This window comes from Schistocerca americana, chromosome 6 (assembly GCF_021461395.2).
Source record: "Schistocerca americana isolate TAMUIC-IGC-003095 chromosome 6, iqSchAmer2.1, whole genome shotgun sequence".
NCBI lineage: Eukaryota > Metazoa > Arthropoda > Insecta > Orthoptera > Acrididae > Schistocerca > Schistocerca americana.
This window is the reverse complement of record NC_060124.1, coordinates 528008106-528030194: the sequence shown is the minus strand read 5'-3', so window position 1 is coordinate 528030194 and position 22089 is coordinate 528008106. Positions and strand designations below refer to the sequence as shown.

At 42.4% G+C, this 22089-nt stretch overlaps 1 protein-coding gene across 1 annotated transcript in view; it reads left to right on the top strand.

Moving 5' to 3' along the window:
• Window positions 1-22089, top strand: part of LOC124619602 — a 1257865-nt gene that overhangs the window by 763020 nt on the left and 472756 nt on the right. Inside the window, exon 3 of the mRNA XM_047146104.1 lies at window positions 17623-17852. Within this exon, the coding sequence (XP_047002060.1) occupies window positions 17623-17852 (230 nt within the window). The remainder of the gene's footprint in view (window positions 1-17622; window positions 17853-22089) is intronic.

Sequence of the window (22089 nt, the reverse complement as noted above, 5' to 3'; positions counted from 1 at the left end):
TAGCGGCTGGTATGTGGTCTTTCTACAAGACTTCGTGTAGTGTGTTCTGCCTCAATGAGAAATGAAATACACAGAGAGGATTATGGGCACATGGACAGCCGTGCATGTCAAAGAACCTCTTATAGGACCCGGAGGTGCACCATTCTGAATCGAATCCGCCCACAGGATTAACGTCGAATGTCGGTGTCTCGGCCGCCCTAGATGTAGATTTCAGGCGGTTTCTCACATCCCACTAGGTGAAAGCAGGGCTCGTGCACAGGTCTCGCCTCAGTTACACGACTAGAAAGCATTTAGAACATTTTTGTTTACTTGCACGTGAGTGACGATACACGCAGACAGTCGGAGTACACACGTTCCGCCCCTTGGGGTACGGCTTGGCGACGTAAAGGACATCTGGCGACGCCTTACAGCAGTAGTTCCCAACTTGGGGGAATTACCTCCTTAGGGGCAAAATATGATTTACTGAGCGGAAATAAACTTAAACGGTCCGATTCTGTTTCAGCCACAAAACTTAATATTTTCCAAAGATTGTCAGAGTTATCACGATTTTGTAAGACTCTAATACTGATTGTATAAGTTGTCAACAATTACTTTTCCTCAGTTACCAGCATTAATGCAGTGAAGGTTACAGGTTCCTCACATAGTCCACCCCCACATGTATGTTCTGATTTGTCCCGTACATCGCTGATGATAAAAATGAGACGTTTACTTAACAAAAACTAAATTCCTCAAGAAAATGTCTTGCCCAAGTTGTAGATAGTACCTGCACTAGTCCAGAAATTGCTTCATTACTGGCTTCGAAACATTTGAATGAATTAATTGACAACACGACTAAAGTGCTGTACACAGTTTTGTTATTATTATTATTATTATTATTATTATTATTATTAGAGCAGTTAGACATAAAGCATTAACAGCCTGAAGTAGTCCAATTTTTATCACATCCGAAGTAAGGAGTTGTAATCAACCCCCTCCTTCCAAGTAATTAACACGCAAAGTCTTTTATGAAGATTTGAGAGGCCCGAAGATTACAATAAACTTTCAAGTTTACTTAGCTTGTCATGTTGAGATGGTTCCAGTTCTTCTTGTCTAGGGCGTGATACTTGAAGTTAAAAATCTAACATCGGTTCCCCACTGTTGGTCTGAACTAAATAAATTTGAATATCGTGGTTGCAGAGTTTCTTTTTACGTTAATGTATTTTCCACTGATTTTCTCACTTTATATATATCAGACAGTATTATGAATTTTCACATCAACAAAGACGAAATTACATTACACACCTGTTATACAAAAATACGTCCGAACACATCAGAGGAAAACTTACGACTCCCACACTCTGAGGAAATAACAATATTCCAAAGGGTTTACAATTTTTCTTAACAAATGAATTCCTATTAGTTTTCGTTACATTATTAAATTCGATTATTAGTTGATAAATAAATCCAGAAATAAACGAAGTAAACAGTACAGGACTGCGCAATGAATAATAGAAATCTTAACAGTGCAAAAATTCGTAATTTCAAATGTTTCTAATAACAATAACAGCATTAATAATTATTATTATTTTAACTTTACATTCAAAACTAGTAGGTATCGATTATAACATGGAAAAATATTTTATAATGTAATTCTTTTACATAAGTTTTAGCTTCAAATATAACATACTGTGTATAAAATTATATGAAAGTTTTCAAAAAAGCAACTGAGATAATATTGATCTGTCCAAAATTCGATTAACAATACTGGTATCGACAACCACTGTTGAGGAAAAGTAATGCTAGAGGAGGATGTCCCGTTACAGAGTGCAGCAATGAAGTGATTTATGAACAGTAAGTATGGGGTTGCAGCGTGCAGGGCAAGCAAGTGCCGCAGTGGAGAGGAATAATGCACGGGAAGCATGTCTTGTAACAAGTGTCTACCCTCACTGTTGACAGTTAGCTTTATTTTCTAAGAAGAAGTTGTGTGTAGCCCTCGTCACACATCACGAATTCCTTCGTCATTCCTTCTAACACACACACACACACACACACACACACACACACACACACTCACACACACATGCATACAAACTAAATATCATTCATCTTTTATCATTTTAAAAATAAAAGTGTTCTAAGAAAAGTCTTTCATTCTACAGGTTAGTTAGGTGCTAAAACTGGTGAATGGAGGGCAAAAGGTGGCAGGGGGTAGGGGTGTGGGAGGGCAGGGCTACTAGCTAATGTCTGATTACACTCAGGAGTGATGGTCTAAGAAAGGTTGGGAACCAATGCCTTGGAGTAACCATGCCAACCCTGCGCCGATGTGCGGCAAAGGACAAGAAAGAGAACAAGATGAAGGTGGTTAATAACCATGCCCGGGTTGTCTGATGTCTGATATTGGTTAATTGACTGGGGGGCTGACTCAACCTCTGAGCACAGGAACGAGATACTTAGTTGTACTTTCGGATAAAACTGGATTTAAGAATCCCCAATGCCATTCCACTCCGACAGGTTGATGGTGTTTGTTTTACACTTTACTACCACAAAATCAGTCGCTAGCAGAGTTCAGTGGCGCGATGAGTGTATGCTTTGTAGCATCATTTTCTTTACGAGTATAAGAGTACACTTCCACCTTCTTGTCAGCTACTAAAAATAACGAAGACCACCGAGCGACCCCCCCCCCCCCCCCCCCACCTCCGCATTAAATCAATAGTGTATTTTACCGTATAAATTGTAAACAAATTACAGCAATTCATAATATCATTATTACGAGTATATAACTAAAAGTCATTTGGTTGTCACAGCCCTGCCAAACAACCTGACTAACAGTGCCCATTTATTTTCTTTTCTTTTTTTTCAGATTTGGAAAGTCGTTTGTAGTCTATCACTAAATTTTTTTGTGAAATTAATATTCCTTTCAGTTTGTTCGGGAAGTACTAAATAGTCATGCATTCGCTTCAAGTGGTTACGTTTTCAAACAAAATCATCGACAGCGTATGTACCACCGGTGAATCTTTATTCTCCCGTTTACATAAAGTTTTTCATGTATGGTTATTTTATTAGCAAGCGTATGATGGTTCAGTGATGTTTGCCCTGAAGGCAGACTGCCTATTTTTAGTGAGATAATTCGTGATTATACTCTCGGACCAAAATATCGTCCTATTGACGGCTGTTCGCTTAGATCAAAGAAGCGAAACATCAAAGTTGTTTCGAAACTGCTGGCAATCAGTCATATCTCGTATCGCTTTCCACCAATTAGATACGTAATAACTGAAATTAGTAGCTTAAATGTGGAACAGGTGTTTCCAAATTCTACTTCATCTTCGGAGCGGCACAGCTGACACACGCGTCCAGCATCGAAAGCAAGTAATTTTCTAAATTAAGACACTGAATTGGAGTAATTTTCGGTAGTAACCCTGCGCTAGCTACCGTATCGGTGCAACTTTTCCATTAACACTCGTGGACAGAATGTGAATTAGATGGCCCCACTTCAGAATTAATTACGTTGCCCAAGGCTGTGTCTGCCCATTTTTGCCCATACAGAACTCTTGAGTCTGGTGGTCTGCCGATTTGATTTTCAACGGGCTTAATATTTTTCGGATCTTTGTGCTTTCTTGAGGAAGCGCCTCAGACTAAGTGGACATGCATTTCGTTGCCGTTCCACATATTCGGTACTGACCTTCTCCGTTATTTGTTATACTATAATACGTATAAAGTTATGATGACAGAACACACCCCAAAGGCCCGACCGTAGGAGACATAAGGCAGATGAAAATAAGGTGCATGAACTTATGAAAATAATCTTCAGTGGCAAGTACAAACACTGGATACAATGTATGCTCCCATTTTAATGTACGCCCCATGACAGCCGAGTGCACGACTGCTTTAGAAGGTTTGCCAGATATAAATAAAATATACCGGAAAAATCTATTTCTTCAATCGCATTCTTCGTTCTTGTCAAGTATTTCTTCATTGATAATATTGGTAGTTATCAGAGTTACAAGGTACTGGAACTGCTGCATGATCTTCAGTTTAAGGTAACAAGGATAAGTGCAATTTTTGTTAAAGCTCAATATGGAATCATTGGAAATGATGGGTACTTTTTTTTAAGAATTCTTTTGAATTAATTTTTGCTTACGACGAAATCCCAGAGAGTCTTTTTGAATTAATTTTTGCTTATGACGAAATCCCGGAGACACTCTCAGTTTACAGTATTGAGATGCTTTACAGAATAATACTGTAGCTGTCGTATGGAATTAAGAGTGCAGAACATTGTGAAACAGTGTTTAAACATTGTACAGTGTGATGCGGTATTTAAATAACCCGATTTCGACAGTGGCGGGCGTCACGTTCTCTTCTGGCCACTGAGATTTATGTTTCTGGTGCTTACTGCATTCGGAAATATAAAGAGAAGGCTCTTTTTTCGAATTTCCTTCGCTGTACTTCACCATCTATCCTGGCTTATGGTCCACCTATAAGAACTTCATAGTCGGCGGGATGTAATTCTTGACCCTTTACTGTAAGCAATAGCGAGAAGTGAAGATGCTTAGTTCGGGCTCTACTATGATGGTTACTCTGTTTACAGTCCAACGTGGGGAAGTCCACTCAAAATTATTACAGTGTCTATGAAGACTGTGGTATGGTTGGAAATTTAAATGACCTTTCCTTTGAATGCCGATTGTGGACTTGTACAAAATCTGTTACCAAATGTTGTACTGTCATATCTGTTCTCCATAAGTGTCAAAAATCTATCGTGTTGTCAATGTAGAGGGTGGATAAAATGAAACTTTGTCTACTTGAACCAGTGTAGACGGAAAACTATTTACCGTGCGGGTACCCAACTTTATACGAATAATGTTCAGATTCTGCGCTGCAGGATTTGCGTTCTCAGTAGAGTGCAATGACTTGCCAGTACTTACACGGTGACGTAGGGCTGAAACACAAGCATCAGTGTATATTACAGTTGCAGACAGTCAACAAGGGTCTGAACAACGCGAGCAGGGCTTCACTCCTAAAGCTCTTTTACCAAACAGACAGCAATACTGCAGCTGCTCTTCGCGGGTGGCGATGCATTGAAGAAATACGGAAAGGTCGTCTTTCCGCACCGCGGTTTAAGAGTGTGGGGATCTTCACCTCGAGTCACTGTGCATGAAGTTCCTCTGTATGGTGAACGGGTCATCGTATGGTGTTACTTCACGGCTACGTTCATCATTCTTTTTTCAACAGGCTGGCGATGAAGGACCAAAGACATGCAGTGGGAGTGGCCAGCGGTACTGCGATATGCTTCGCCAGTACATCATACCAGCCCTACAGGAGAAAGAGCATTGAACTCGACAGTTTTCATGCAAGATGGGGCTCCACCACCGCACAGCGAGCGTGAAGTTCACCTGCTTCTCCGAAACACATTTGGAAACGATCGAATTATGAGCCGATCGTTTCCAAATTCGTGGCCGGCACGATCACCTGATCTCAACCGAGCGAGGTGGCGCAGTGGTTAGACACTGGACTCGCATTCGGGAGGACGACGGTTCAATCCCGCGTCCGGCCATCCTGATTTAGGTATTCCGTGATTTCCCTAAATCGCTCCAGGCAAATGCCGGGATGGTTCGTTTGAAAGGGCACGGCCGACTTCCTTCCCCATCCTTCCCTAATCCGATGAGACCGATGACCTCGCTGTCTGGTCTCCTTCTCCAAACAACCAACCAACCAACCAACCAACCTGATCTCACTCCCTGTGATTTTTCGTTGCGGAGCTATCTGAATTATAGGGCCTACCAGGGGAACATTCACACATTTTCTGATCTGAAGCGCAGCATATTAAGAGAGGTAGCCAGCATAGCTACGGACATGCTTCGTTCTGCTTTGCAGAATGCCATCCTGCGCTTTCAGACTCTTCTGTATAATGATGCGCGCCATACTGAACCACTTTTGTAGCAGTAATAGTACCGGTATGTAATGGTATGATGTTCCGTAACAACACATTAAGTGTTTCAGTTTAGTGGATTCTGCATTATTTCTCTTCCCCTTGTGCTTGACATTAATGCTATCAAGTTTGATACTCGTACAGTAATTAGTTTCCGTGTTATGACGTGTTAAATAGGGAAAGTTTAATTATAACTACCCTGTAATTCGGCCAACTGAAATATCTTCTGACGATAACGGCAGAGAAAGTCTCCGAAAACTCTAGAGTGACAAATTTGACGCAGCAAGAGTTCCATGAAACATTTATTCAGGAATGTCTCCGCAAAAAAGAAATAAACGTCACACAGATCAGTGATAGAAATTTAAGATTCAACAGCTGTAAATCGGAGCACTATATTAGAAAGGCCTTAAGAGTGTTTCTAACATATTACTGGCAAGTTATTCCGATACCAATTTAAAATTATTTGCCACTTATTTTCTGCAGAGCAGTATGAGCAACTGCTATCCACCAAATACTTCTGACTCAGCTAGTGCATTTATGTTGCTCATAATATGTGAACTCTTCCCGAATACTTCATACTAGTGTATCGCCTGTTATTTAATTTTAAACAGGTCAGTAAACTCGATTATTTTCGCCATTTACTTTCTACTGCTATGCTGCGCATACAGAGTTATTTTGCGTGAATGCGCGTCTGCAACTACATCACTACTTGGGATACTTCAGATCTAAATGGGATAAAAAGGACTGTGGGTAATTAGATTACGAAGTTTAGAGTACGCTTCCGCTTTTACGGTGTACATCAAAAAGATACGACGAAGTCTTCGTCGTTTTTAAGACGTGTATGCCTACTTTCAATGAAGCTACATTGTGTAGTTAGCTCCTTACGAAAATAAAGCAATTTATATCTTCTGAAAAATTCGGTTTAATATTATGACATTTGCAAGATCTTACCATGTGTGTTTAAACGCAATCAGAATGTTTAACACTGTCCCCGGTAACAAAAGAGCAACTTCACATAAAAATTTCAACTACGAGTACCTTGCAATTCCAGGAAAGCCTTCACATCAACTAGTCACCTTATACCCAACATGAAATAAATAAACTGAACCGAAACTGAATTACGATAACATTGTGTAATTACAAATGGTTCAAATGGCTCTGAGCACTATGGGACTTAACTGCTGTGGTCATCAGTCCCCTAGAACTTAGAACTACTTAAACCCAACTAACCTAAGGACATCACACACATCCATGCCCGAGGCAGGATTCGAACCTGCGACCGTAGCGGTCACGCGGTTCCAGACTGTAGCGCTTAGTTAAGAATCACTATTACACAGGTACAGGTGTTGTAGAGGGCGCTCTGGACAGCAATATTTGGTAATAAACCTGTGTCCGGAAACGCGCCTTTTGGAAGATAAATGACTTTGAAAGAACGTCAATAGATACGCCGCACATGCGTCAACCAACTCGTACCTGTGTGGACTACAACGTATGTTCTAAGTGGTGAGCACGAGTTTCATTGCAGAAAGTGTAACTGAGAACAATATTCACATATATACGACCCAAAAGTCCAGGAGTGCTCTGAATGGCTTCCGCTGCATCCATTACCCGCGGGGCAAGGAGATCGTCCCGTGACCCAACTGGAGTCTCGTAAACACTACTCTCCACGTAGGCCCAGAGGTGCGGGTGATCGCAGTGGTCAAAGAATCGATCCACTACAACCCATCCACCTGTGCCCGAATGTTTGGTGAAGGTGCTGCCGGATGTCACGTGAAAAGTGGGATGGACTGCAGTCACGCTGGAACCACATCGTCCGATGGATACGCAGTGCCACATCCCCGAAATGCCGCACCAGTACGTCTTGCAGGAAGGCCAAGTAGCTGTGACCCTAAAGACGGGGCAGTAGAATACGGGGGCCAGTCAGACTATTCTGGATAATACAAGCCCTCACATTAATACGGAAACGATGTTGAAAGCCATGGGGATGTGTAGCATGATGGTTTTTCTCATCCCAAATCAGGTTGCGCAGGCCTTCGTCCACTGTTACCATAGATGAGCAACATGTCGGTGTACACGGAAGCCGGCCTGTGTGGCCGTGCGGTTCTAGGCGCTTCAGTCTGGAACCGCGTGACCGCTACGGTCGCAGGTTCGAATCCTGCCTCGGGCATGGATATGTGTGATGTCCTTAGGTTAGTTAGGTTTAAGTATTTCTAAGTTCTAGGGGACTGATGAGCACAGATGTTAAGTCCCATAGTGCTCAGAACCATTAGTACTATTGTACACGGAAAACGCGTTCTATGCCGTTCTTCAATGCATCGTCTATCTCGATCATTCCCGTGACAGACGCTCCAGTCCATTAGACTGTTCTCTGATGACATGTGACAAAACGTCACTCAAGACATCACGTGATACGAGACATCGATCTCAGTCAATGTGCATTGCCCTCCATCGTTCGGAGTCGTCTATGTTCCAAATGGTGCATTTCCGGACATGAGTTTGCTGTCCTCAGTCCACTCTACAACACCTATAGCTGTGTAACAGGAATTCTGAATCTCCCTGTAGAATCTTCCATAAGCAACGACTATTCTGGGGCCGAAACAAGTAACAGGCATCTATAGATATTTTTTTACCAATGTTTATTTTGTATGTGCGGAAAGTTACCCATTAAAATATAAAGCCACAATGAGAAAAACACTAAGGGTATATAAGTTACAAATACTAGTAGAACTTACGTAACTATCATCGACGGAATAAGCCTTACAGTTTCCTTGACACTGCTATTAATTCATAAATGAGTAGAAATTATTTTGAATTTCCACTTAGTGTATTTCCTTGCTGCAATTCTTTTCTGCGACTATAATGCGAATAAAGAAAAAATTAAATACCTTTCTTTCGGTTTTTCTGTTGGCGTATTCAGGTATAGTTCGAAGCACTAATGACAAGATTCCAGTGCTGTGACAAGCACTGGAAGCATCTCTATAAACATCTACAATGGAAATACGTGACCAGTCGTATTTCATGGCCTTCCCTCTAAGACAAGTTCCTCCGCCACACAACACTGACTGTTAGCCGGTCTGCAGGCACCGTGCAGCAAATGCGGCAACAATCTCCGAGTGCTTTCACGGTACTTGCGGCGTTCCGCTTACTCAAGGCAGACGGCTCAGCGTCTAAAAGCAGGAGAGAGCTTAGCAGCGACAGACTTGGGCAATCTCTACTGCTCCTGCAGCACGACAACACCACAATCGCTCCAAGCAACAAATATATTTTTATTATTTACGGATCTCCACCATCACCTCTTAATACACGAAAAATATGAAAAGTTCGATCCGTCGTAGCAATATTTATACTCCAATGTACAGAGTGAAACGTCTTGATATGTCACTGACCATGACTCCGCCCCGATAGCCGAGTGGTCAGCGTGACGGATTGCCGTCCTACGGGCCCGGGTTCGTTTCCCGGCTGAGGCAGGGACTTTCTCCGCTCAGGTACTGGGTGTTGTGCTGTCTTCATCATCATTTCATCCCCATACGGCGCGCAGGTCGCCCAATGTGGCGTCTAATGTAATAAGACCTGCAGCAAGGCTGCCGGACCAACCCCGCAAGGGGCCTCTCAGGCAGCCGGCCGAGGTGGACGAGCGGTTCTAGGCGCTACAGTCTGGAACCGCGCGACCGCTACGGTCGCAGGTTCGAATCCTGCCTCGGGCATGGATGTGTGTGATGTCCTTAAGTTACTTAGGTTTAAGTAGTTCTAAGTTCTAGGGGACTGATGACCTCAGAGGTTAAGTCCCATAGTGCTCACAGCCATTTAAACCATTTTTAACCTCTCGGGCAATGACGCTAAACGCTCATTTCCATTTCCACTGACCACGACGTTGATGTCAGCTTTTTGTGTTCAGTACCGACCACAAATCAGTGGACGTTAAAATTTCACTCGATGTTCTATGCAAGTAATTGGTATAAAGTCTGATGATCAGGAACTTTACGTCACCTCGTGTCCACAGTACAAATCGCTATGACAAAATCTGTTTCTACACGAGCCCCTACTGGAATTTGTAATTTAAAAGGAATCAAAGCATCCATAATGTAACTGTTATAACTAAACTTTTGGTTTTGAAATTGGTGCAACTTTGCAAAAGTCAGAACCAGAAGCCTAGAACCCGATTTTTTATTAATGCCGCGCGTGAAGACATATTCATTTATCGCATTCTGTTGAGATTCAGTGATTCAAATATGACCTTCGATTTAAATAGACTGCAGTTTCGCTACGAGTATCAACAGCGCACAGGGCCAATCACGTTGTGTAGTAGATTTAAACGTTTCGGGGAACGCCGGGCGTTGCAGGTAGTGTTTCATGAATTATAGTTGTCATTCGTGTTACGAGCAGCTACAATTGATTATGGGCGTTCTTGAGACGCAGATGTTTTTACGCCCGTGTGTTTCGTTAAAAACGGGATGAAACTGTACCATTCTCGAGAGCATGTTTCGTTTAATTACTCGCTCCAGGGTAGCAGGATAGAGAAACTTCATTGTTAAGAGAAGATTATATGTTGTGGCATACGAGACTTTCATAAATCAAAGTGCAAACGTAAAGTTCCGCTTTCTGACCAATCGGGTCCGGCCGTCATGCGATGCGGTATGGAGGGACGTGTGGGCAGCACAGCGCTCTCCGGTTAGTTGTCAGGTTTCCTGATAGTAGATGCGACACTACTCGGTCTAGTAGCTCCTCCGTCTAGTAACCTCACGAGCCTGAATGCACTTAAAGGAAAAATCCCTGGCAATACAGGTAATCGAATCCGCGTCCCCTCACTTGGCAGCCAGCCGCGCTGACCAATCAGCTACGGAAGCGGCCTAAATCATAGTGTAGCTCCAATTTATTATTCTTCATAAATAAACAATTACTATAGTAAAAAATACCTTTATGATCTGTCATTAACCATGTACAGCTCTTGTTGACCATATCATGAGATCCTACTGAAGGAAGATGTGTGACTGGCCAATTGGAAAGATGAATGTCGAGAGAAGTAAGCGGCCTAAATCATAGTGTAGCTCCAATTTATTATTCTTCATAAATAAACAATTACTATAGTAAAAAATACCTTTATGATCTGTCATTAACCATGTACAGCTCTTGTTGACCATATCATGAGATCCTACTGAAGGAAGATGTGTGACTGGCCAATTGGAAAGATGAATGTCGAGAGAAGTAATGTAATAGCGTCGATAATACACTCATGGTAGGGCTGCAACACGTACGAGGCACTGCGTTAAAATGCATTTGAAACGGAGGCGGGAAGATAAATTTCCGTTACTGTAGTAATCGATGTCAAGTTTTAGATCAGCTCTCGATACTAAATTATATGTGAATGTGATCACCTGTTAGGAATTATTTCATTCCATATGTGTTGCAACTGACAAAAATACTGTTTTCGAATTATGAAGGGTGGGGCAAATAAAAGTGGCCTGGACAATAGTGTTCTACAGTACAAAGAAACACAGTAGTGGAAAGGAAATACAGTGCTAACCTGACTGTAGCAGATGTTGAAAGTGACCACCGTTCGTCTCTTGGCCCTGGTCAGCAAATTGCTCAAGGCGGATCGAAGCTGGATTCCTGGAATTGCTGCAGTCTCATCCGAAATGTTCTGCTGCAGTTCTTGAAGACTGTGAGGATTGTTGCGATACGCCTTAGACTTGATGGCTCCCCACACAAAGTAATCGAACTCTGAGTCGCCGGCTGGGACCGCGATTAGATTGACCTCTGCTAACAAATATGCCAGGCGTGGAACATTGTGTAAAAGTGCTCCAAGGTTTGGCCGACTGTATGGGCAGTTGCTCCATCCTGTAGAAGGTATATGAAGGTCTTTTCCTCCTCCGTTAATGCAGCCACAAATGGTTTCAAAATTTTGGCAATGTGACGCGCCGAAGTCAGCGTTTGATCAAAGAAGATGGGATCAATAATGCACACCAAACCTCCACCCTTCATACAGTGGTGTCTCGTGGAAGTAATGCGGATTCTCCGCTGCCCAGAGCCTGCGGTTCTGTGAGTTGACATAGCCACTCAGGTGGACCAAGCTTCATCAGACATAAAAAACAGATTCACGTCCAATACATTCATAATTATCTCAGTGAACAGCTACTCACAAAACAGAAGGCTCCGAGGAGCATCTGCTGGTTTTAATGCGTGAACAACAGGTACTCGTTAGGCAAGCATGTGCAGCTCCTGGTGGAGTATTCGTCCGCATGACCGACGTAATGAGCTTGATTTGGTGGGATCCTGAAGCATTTTCTGGTCAACTGCGGCCACATTTAGTGGTGTGCGGGCAGTTTTCGCAACTTTTTTGACGTGTTCGAAAAAGATCCTCTTTGACGCCATTTTTGGATTAAGCGTTGCATGGCACTCTTTGTCCACACTTTGTCACAATTAAACATCTCAGCAAACTATTGACCACACCGTTTCCACGGTTTTGCTGTCACGTAACTTTCCACAGAGAACACCAGCTGCTCCGCTGAGAGTACTATCGTCCCCTTTGCATGGTTCCACTCACACTGACATTGCCCGCACTGCGCTCAGAAGCGTGTGATCACGTGGTGTGCGCGTCACGGCGTTTGGTTATACATGAATACATTCAGTCCAATCGTACCCACTCGTTCGGTCCACTTTCATTTGATCCACCCTGTAGCCAAAAATAGCACGCGTGTTTAACATAAATATACACGTTCGTCATCATTTATTTTAAATTAAAAGAAATCATTAAAAGTAAAAGGACAAATTCATGATCTAAATAACACCGTGTACCTCTTTCTTACTTCTGTTAATTCCGTAATCTTAAATTATCTGCTAACGATATTTTATTAAACTTTGTTACATTTTTCTATTCAGTAATTACATAGCTACCAGTCTTCTAATTGCAATAGTGAAGTTAGTTTCATTAAAAATACTTAAGGAAATTTGATAAAATTTACGATACCTACAAAGTATGTATTCCCTAAAATTTCTACACTGGGGCAAGTTATTTGTTTTAGCCTCGGCATTCCTCGACTGATGCCCCCTTTACCCCAGTTTTGAAAGAACAGTTTTCTTTAGCAAAACTAATGTCATTCAAAAGTAATTGATGATAAGAACTTCCTTCTGGGAAAGTGAATAAGATTTGAACAACCAGTACCATATTCTCGTAATCCAAACTCGCATGTTTCTTATAATGTATACTTTTGTGGAAATTAATTTTCTAATTTAAAATTTTTGAAATTAAAAATATTCTGATTGCGAAAATTACCGCGGGAAATGAGATATTACAAATAGTAGTGCGCATGGACTGTGTTTAGCTTTCTAGATGCAAAGGTACTTTGGCAGTCAGTTTGTTATTAACTTACTACTTGAAGGATTCTCTGCCATTCTTCTGCAAACATTTGTTATTTGTCTCACTTATCTGTTGAGCCTGTGTCGTGAACATCTGATGTTAATGAATGACGAACAAGTGGAAGAAATGTGTTTAATTCATATCTGAAACAACAAGCAGGAAGCAAGACAGATTGAGTTGTAAAGTATACTTTGCTTATAATTATTTCTTCGCAGTTATAACTAAGTAATGTTGGAATGGTGAATACAAGGTGCATCTGAAAACTGTGGTGAATGGTCTCAGAAACAAATCAAACAAGAGCAACAAAGAAAACCTTTACTGGGCTTGAAAGCAATCACCATTATCTACAAAATACTTATGGGTTGTAAGGCTGTTGGTCACTGCCAGCAAACACTTCTTGTGGGAACACTGTGGTGACACGGTTCTGGACATCCGCAGCATCTGCACATTAAAATTTTTCGCTCAACCCAACTTGTCCGTTCTTTAACGCCGTTCTTATTCCCAATATTTGGCGCCGGTGAATTTCCTTTTGTTTCTCCGCTCCAATTGGGCTTGAAACGCTTAGGCAGCGCAGACGTCGCTTGGGACCATGGTGTTTCGGGCCGTTCCACAGTCTCTGGCAGCTGACACTGAATGTAAATAAATGTAGCATATTGCGCATACATAGGAAAAGAAACCTACTACTTTGTAGCTACACTATTGATGACAAACCACTGGAAATCGTATCTGCCGTACAGTATCTAGGAGTAACTATCCGGAGCGACCTTAAGTGGAATGACCATATAAAACAAACTGTGGGAAAAGTAGATGCCAGACTCAGATTCATAGTAAGAATCTTAAGGAAATGAAACTCATCCACTAAGGAAGCGGCTTACAAGGCGCTTGTTCGATCCATTCGACACGAACACCCGCTGCTCCCCTTTGAGTTCCATCGTCCCCTTTGCATTGTTCCACTCACAATCACGCAGCCCGCACTACGTTCTGAACCGGTGTCGATCACTTGGCGGGCGTGGGGGATCCGTGTCAGATATAACCGATAGGAAAGATAGAGAAGATCCAACGAAGAGCGGCATGTAGGTGCTCAACAAACTCCATTGACAAACGTTACAAGAGAGGCATTGTGCATCACGGAGAGATTTGAGAGATTTACTATTGAAATTTCGAGAGAGCACTTTCCGGGAAGAGTTTGACAACATACAGAGGGGTCCAAAAAATGTATCCACTGTTTAAAAGTCCATAACTTGCAAACTAATTGACAGAGTTGTCTCATTTTGGTGAAAGTGTAGCTTAAAGTCCAACTTAAAGATATCACTGTAGGTGTTCGAAATGGTCACCATTAACATCGACACGCAAACGATGCCGCCGAACTGCAGCACGAACTACTGACTGCAACGTGTTCAGTTGGATATTTGCACATGAATGTTCGATGGATTCTCGAAGTTCATCCAATGTGCGTGGCTTTTGTCGATAAACGACGTCCTTTAGTGTTCCCCACAGGTAAAAGTCCTGAGGAATGTGGTGGATCCTCCACAACGCCTCTACGGCCTATCCATCTTCCCGGTAGACTTTCGTCGAGATACGCCCTAACACGATTTTGGTAGTGGGCTGGGGCACCATCTTGTTGAAAATAAACCCTTTCGTCTCCATACAAGTCTCGGATGACAGGTAAAATGGATGTCTGAAGCTTCTGAAGGTACACCTCACCGGTAACTGTGCCATCAAAGAAGAATGGCCCAATCAAGCCCCGGTAAGACGACCCACACCACACATTTACTCCTGGGAAATTCACGGCTTTGTCTACATGGACGTTAGAATTTTCAGCGGCCCAGTAGATGCAATTGTGGCTATTTCCTGTAACACTGAGTTTGAACTGTGCCTCATCAGACCACACAATCATATCATCTCTGCACCATTCTACGATCTGGGTCGTCCTCGTTCATTGCGTGTAGCACTTCCACTTTGCTGTCTTCAAAATTCACCGAACACTTGAGCGACTCACTCCAGTTTCACGGGCACACTGTCTCACAGACTTCTGTGGTGAGCGAGTGAATTGTTGTAACACACGACGGGAGTTAGCTGGACTTACAACTGTTACCGGTCGCCCAGATCGTTGTTTGTGAACATCTTTAACACAGCCTTCGGCTTCAAATTTGTCTCGAATGCGACGAATCGTTAAACGTGTCGGTGGATCTGTTTGATGCTCATTTCGCCATTGCCGTTGAACCTCATTAATGTTTTCGTACTTACAATACCACTTCAAAACTGACTTCCTTTCATCGAATGTAAGCCTTGCTCCAGCCATGTTTCCTCGAGTAACTAGGTGCAACTAAGAACAAAACACTGACTGTCTGGCGACTGTCATCAGACAAATTAAATCATCGCAATAGAACGCTTGTGTGGCAATTGCCGGAACTACAAACTACTACACTACCAAGATGAGACAACTCTGTCAATTAGTTTGCCAGTTATGGACGTTTAAACAGTGGATATATTTTTTGGACCCCTCTGTATTACTTTCCCCTGCATACGTCTTGCGTAATGACCATGAGGAGAAAACTGGAGAAATCAGAGCCACTACAAGAAGCTTATCAACAATCATTCTTCCTACGAGCTATTAGCGAATGGAACAGGGTTGGAGGGCTCATTTAGTGGTAAAAAAAGTACCCTCCATCACACACCTTAAGGTGGCTTGCGCCGTATGATAGATGATGCGGATGAATCGTTTGCTGACAGTTTCGAACACGTATGCGACGGCGGTCAGAAGTGTGTTTTAGCTAATGATGATTACTTTGAAGTGTTGTTTCTAACTCTTTTTTTTTCCCTTTATTTTCTGAGGCTATTCATCAGACTTCTCAGACGCATTTTGTGTCTGTACCTAATACGCCCTTACTTTGTTTGATGTTTAACTTTATGTACACTTGTTGTTGTTGTTGTTGTTTTGTGGTCTTCAGTACAGAGATTGGTTTGATGCAACTCTCCATGCTACTCTGTCCCGTGCAAGCTTCTTCATCCCCCAGTACCTACTGCAACCTACATCCTTCTCAATCTGCTTAGTGTATTCATCTCTTGATCTCCTTCTACGATTTTTACCCTCCACGCTGCACTCCAATACTAAATCCGTGATCCCTTGATGCCTTAGAACGTGTCCTACCAATCTATCCCTTCTTCTAGTCAAGTTGTCCCACAGACTCCTCTTTTCCCCAATTCTTTTCAATACCTCATCATTAGTTTTGTGATCTACCCATCTAATCTTCAGCATTCTTCTGTAGCACCACATTTCGAAAGCTTCTATTCTCTTCTTGTCGAAACTATTTATCGTCAATGTTTCACTTCCATACATGGCTACACTCCATACAAATGCTTACAGAAACGAGTTCCTGACGCTTAAGTCTATATTCGATGTTAACAAATTTCTCTTCTTCAGATATGCTTTCCTTGCCATTGCCAGTCTACATTTTATATCCTCTCTACTTCGACCATCATCAGTTATTTTGCTCCGCAAATAGCAAAACTCCTTTACAACTTTAAGTGTCTCATTTCCTAATCTAATTCCTTCAGCATCACCCGACTTAATTCGACTGCATTCCATTATCCTCGTTGTGGCTTTGCTGATGTTCATCTTATATCCTCCTTTCAAGACACTATCCATTCCGTTCAGCTACTCCTCCAGGTCCTTTGCTGTCTCTCCATGGATTTTTGTACCTTCTCCGAATGTTTCTTTTGTTTCCTCAACTGCTTGCTCAATATACAGATTGAATAACATCGGGGATAGGCTACAACCCTGTCTCACTCCCTTCCCAACCACTGCTTCCCTTTGATGTCCCTCGACTCTTATAACTGCCGTCTGGTCTCTGTACAAATTGTAAATAGCCTTTCGCTCCCTGTATTTTACCCCTGCCACCTTCAGAATTTGAAAGAGAGTATTCCAGTCAACATCGTCAAAAGCTTTCTCTATGTCTACAAATGCTAGAAACGTAGATTTGCTTTCCTTAATCTTTCTTCTAAGATAAGTCGTAGGGTCAGTATTGCCTCACGTGTTCCAATCTTTCTACGGAATCCAAACTGATCTTCCCCGAGGTCGGCTTCTACTGGTTTTTCCATTCGTTTGTAAGGAATTCGCGTTAGTATTTTGCAGCTGTGACTTATTAAACTGATAGTTCGGTAATTTTCACATCTGTCAACACCTGCTTTCATTGAGATTGGAATTATTATATTGTTCTTGAAGTCTGAGTGTATTTCGCCTGTCTCATAACCTTATCGGGGTGAAATGTTGCATCGTCCACCTAGAAGCCTTACCCTGATCAGTCCCTCATTTCCATTCAGCAAGCGCCTCTCTTCAGGTTCGCCTCGTGCTGTCGTGTTGCAGACGAGGTGCGGCTGGCGGTGGAGAACGCGCTCCGCGTGAACCGCGAACACGAGTGCCGGTGGCCGGTGCCGCGGCTGGTGCGCGTCAAGGACGTGTTCCCGCAGCCCAACAAGCGCTACATCCCGCACTGCGCGTCCCTGCACCAGTGCGCCGACGACACCGGCTGCTGCCATTCCGACACGCTCGCCTGCGTGCCCGCCAAGACGCACCCCGTCTCCCTCTACTTCTACGTGAGTACCTGATCCACCTACTCTGCTGCTCCGCTACCTACTTACTCTACTTTTATGTGAGTATCCACTCTTTCTGTTCCCTGTACTTCTACATGAGTCACTGACTCCATCTACTCTGCTACCTACTCCCTATACTACTCTGCTATCTACTCCCTCTACTTCTATACAGTATGAGTACCCAGTCTATCTACTCCACTCTACCTACTCCTCCACTCCACTATCTACTCCCTCTACTTCATCGACTACCCATTTGAACTACTCTGCTACCTACTCCCTCTGCTTCTATATGAGTACCCACTGTATCTACTCCGCCATCTACTCCCTCTACTTCTACATACCTGCTCCATCTACTCTGCTATTTGCTTACTCTACTTCTATGCCAGTACCCGCTCTATCTGCTCCCACTACTTCTATGTGTGTGACTCCATCTAATCTGCTACCTACTCCCTCTACTTCTATGTTAGTACCCACTGTATCTACTCCGCCATCTACTCTCTCTACTTCTACGTACCTACTCCATCTACCCTGTTGCTCTGCTATCTACTTACTCTACTTTTACGTGAGTACCCACTCTATCTGCTCCCTCTACTTCCACGTGAGTCACTGACTCCATCTACTCTGCTATCTGCTCCCTCTACTTCTATATGAGTACCCACTGTATCTACTCCGCCATCTACTCCCTCTACTTCTACATGAGTACCTGCTCCATCTACTCTCTGCTGCACTACCTACTCCATCTACTTCTATGTGAGTACCCACTCTATCTGCTCTGTCTACTTCTATTTGAGTACTGACTCCATCTACTCTGCTACTCTGCTATCTGCTCCCTCTACTTCTATACATTATGAGTACTTACTCTATCTACTCCATCTATTTCTAAGTGAATGTCCACTCTACCTGCTCCTTCACTCCACTATCTACTCCCTCTACTTCTTCGACGACCCACTCGAACTACTCTGCTATCTACTCCTCGACTTCTACGTGAGTACCCACTCTCTCTACTCCCTCTACTTCTATGTGAGTGCCCACTCTATCTACTTCGCTGCTCTGGTGTCTACTTCCTCTAGTTGCATGTGAGTACCCATTCCATTTACCCCCCATGGGGGCGGTAAACATCGATTAAAATTATTTTTATGAGTTTACCTGAGAGCCTGCAGCCCACCAAACTTTGACTGGGTTGAGGAAGCACGCTTCTGACGTTTGAGCTAAGTACAGCTATTGACATGGTACACACGTACCGTTTATTTTACATTTTATGCGAGTCTTTTGCCCTTTTGGGCCTTCTGTATTAATGTTACACCATGCCTCTTTAGATAGTTGGTAGTTTTAGTGTGTTCCGAAGAAGGCGCGGTTATCCACGCCGAAACCTAGGTCAACATCCCGTTTCTATTTGCAATCGAGGCGGATTCTTTATAAACATTAAATTATTCACGATTGCTGAGGTTCTCAATTACTTTTTTCGTCGACCTCTCTTTGGGTCGAGTGCTGGCGGCGGTGCATCGACCAATCACAGTCCTTCTCGTGCTTCACGTGTTGCATGCTTTGCAAGTACATGAACAGGCTTAATAGTGCATGCAGTTAGCACGAAAAGAAGACAGATACTGGATTTTGCATTATTTGGATTGTAGAGCAAACAACAGACCTCTATAAAATCTTCTACGCAACTAATACAAAGCTACATCTGTTACTGAAGTTAGTATTCCGTAAAAGCTTTAGTTTCTGCCTGTTAAACAGAAAACGCTATTTTCACATTCGTATATGAAGGGCTTATTTCAATAGTGGTACAAGTCCATTACCTCCACTTTTCTGCCCATAATGCTTCTACAATTAATGATCCAAACAAACAGAACGAAAGGTTCATCTCTAGCAAGAAGCCATATGCATGGATATTTATGGTATCTCAACTGCAGACTTTTCAGCGCTCATTTAACTTTAGGACTCTGTATCTCACAATGAACAAAAATGGACTTGTACCGCTATTGAAATAAGCCGTTCATATTTTCGTCACCACCCATCAAGCGATTATTTAGTTAAAAACATCTTTCGCGTCTTATAAAAAAAATGGTTCAAATGGCTCTGAGCACTATGGGACTTAACATCTAAGGTCATCAGTCCCCTAGAACTCAGAACTACTTAAACCTAACTAACCTAAGGACAGCACACAACACCCAGTCATCAGGAGGCAGAGAAAATCCCTGACCCCGCCGGGAATCGAACCCGGAAACCCGGGCGTGGGAAGCGAGAACGCTACCGCACGACCACGAGCTGCGGACTCGCGTCTTATAGTTTCATATTGCTGCTTGGTAATGAATTAGTTTCCTTTCCTTTATTGATCGTAGCTATTATGATGCCTCCAAGTTAAAAGTTTACCACATATGATGTGAAGAGTTTGTAATGAAATATATGGTTGTTGGGTACTTTACATTCACTGCATGTTATGTCATAGATTACTGTGTTGCAAACATAGTCAACAAATCGAAATTAGTTTTAAAGCCAGATCGAGAGCCATATCTCATTCCATTGTGAAGGAACCATACCTTTAAGATTGGCAATACGGCACGCCTCATCGCATTAGAAAAAGACATCGCAAACAATGTCCCTTTACTTGTTTTGTAAATAAAACTGCCTTTTCCTGCTGCTAGTTACTTTATTTATCCCATACGCGTTTTGCCTTCTCCTGTTCTAAGTCGTCATCAGTGGGATCTATAACGATACAGTTTTGTTAGTTATAGATTATCAAAAAAGCCACTTCGCGATTTTTTGTAAAAAAATTAACTACTTACGATTTGCTGATCTGCGTTTCCTCACATCTGGTCTGGAGGTCGCACTACCACTTATATCACTACCACATAATCACATATTTGTGTTCTCGCCTTCCCCACACTGTTCACCATGTTTCTCACTCTTTTTTGTGGTGGACTATTTTTCTTTTGTCACTCAATACAACTATTTCGTCGTACACTACTTTTCACTGCGTAAATATTGCGACTCCATTACGTGTGTCCTCTTCTTTGGTATGTTAAGCGTATGGCGTCAGTGGCCGGGAGTTCCCAGTCGGGAAGTTCTGTCGCCAAGTGCAAGTCTTGTTGAGTGCGACGCCACATTGGGAGAACTGCGCGTCGCGACAATGGGGATGAAATGATATGAGGACAGCACCACACACAGTGCATGATGGGAGAAAATCTCCATCCCCAGCCGGGAATCGAACCCGGGCCCCTGTGCGTGGCAATCCAACGCTCTTACCGTTCAGCTAATGAGGCGAACAAGCAACAAAACATGGAATAAGAATTGTCGCAGCATTGCTGAGTCAATAATGTCCTTATTGTCGAGTGTGTACGTGCAGTGTGCAAGACATGTACTCGGTAGTTTCTCGTCGTCAGACATCCGTCGTATTACAGAGTAGCACCAATATTTTTACCATATGACATAGCAATGAAGTATAATGCTACATTGGCTTTAAAAGATCAATAATTTGTCTGCCATTTCTATGAAATAATAACAGAGGAAGGAAATTATAGTAAAAGTAATAAATTAAAAAAGTAACAAGTAATTCATAGAATACAATAAAAATAGAAAGTAGCTGATATGGGCCTGTGTGTATGTAATATGCCTTTACCTGCTTGTAGCCCTTGAAAAAGGATAAATTAAAAGGAAAAATAGAGTTCTTCAACTTCATTTTTCACTGACTGTTCGGAATGTCCAAATAGTGGTACAATCCGCGTTTACAACATGATTTTTGAGCAGAGTTTGAAAAAATTATAGGTAACAGTAGACAGGAGATTTCTATAGTACTCAGACACTAATTACTTTCCAAGAAAAGAACAATGGACAGACTAAGTTTTCTTTTATTTACCTATTTAATTAAATATTTTGAGTCTATGTATTTTGAAGCTGAGACAGTCAAAAGTTTCAATTTTTGTTCGGTTTTTACGTTTATTCAGTAAACAATAGAAATAAAAAACCAAAAATTGTTTATTTCAGAAAGGGTTTATTTTGAGCAGTCTTAGCAGTAAGGTTAAACTGGCATGGAATAATACCGATATAAGCGAAAACCGATTCACAAGCTGCGACACTGTCGCGAATAAAACAATGACCCTTATATACAATAAGCTTTCTTTAATTTACGTCTAGGGTCACAAGATTTTTATTAACAGATTACCGGTTTCGGTCTGTAATGACCATCATCAGATCTGTTTTACAAAAACAAAGTCCTAATGTACCGCAGCCATAGTGACGA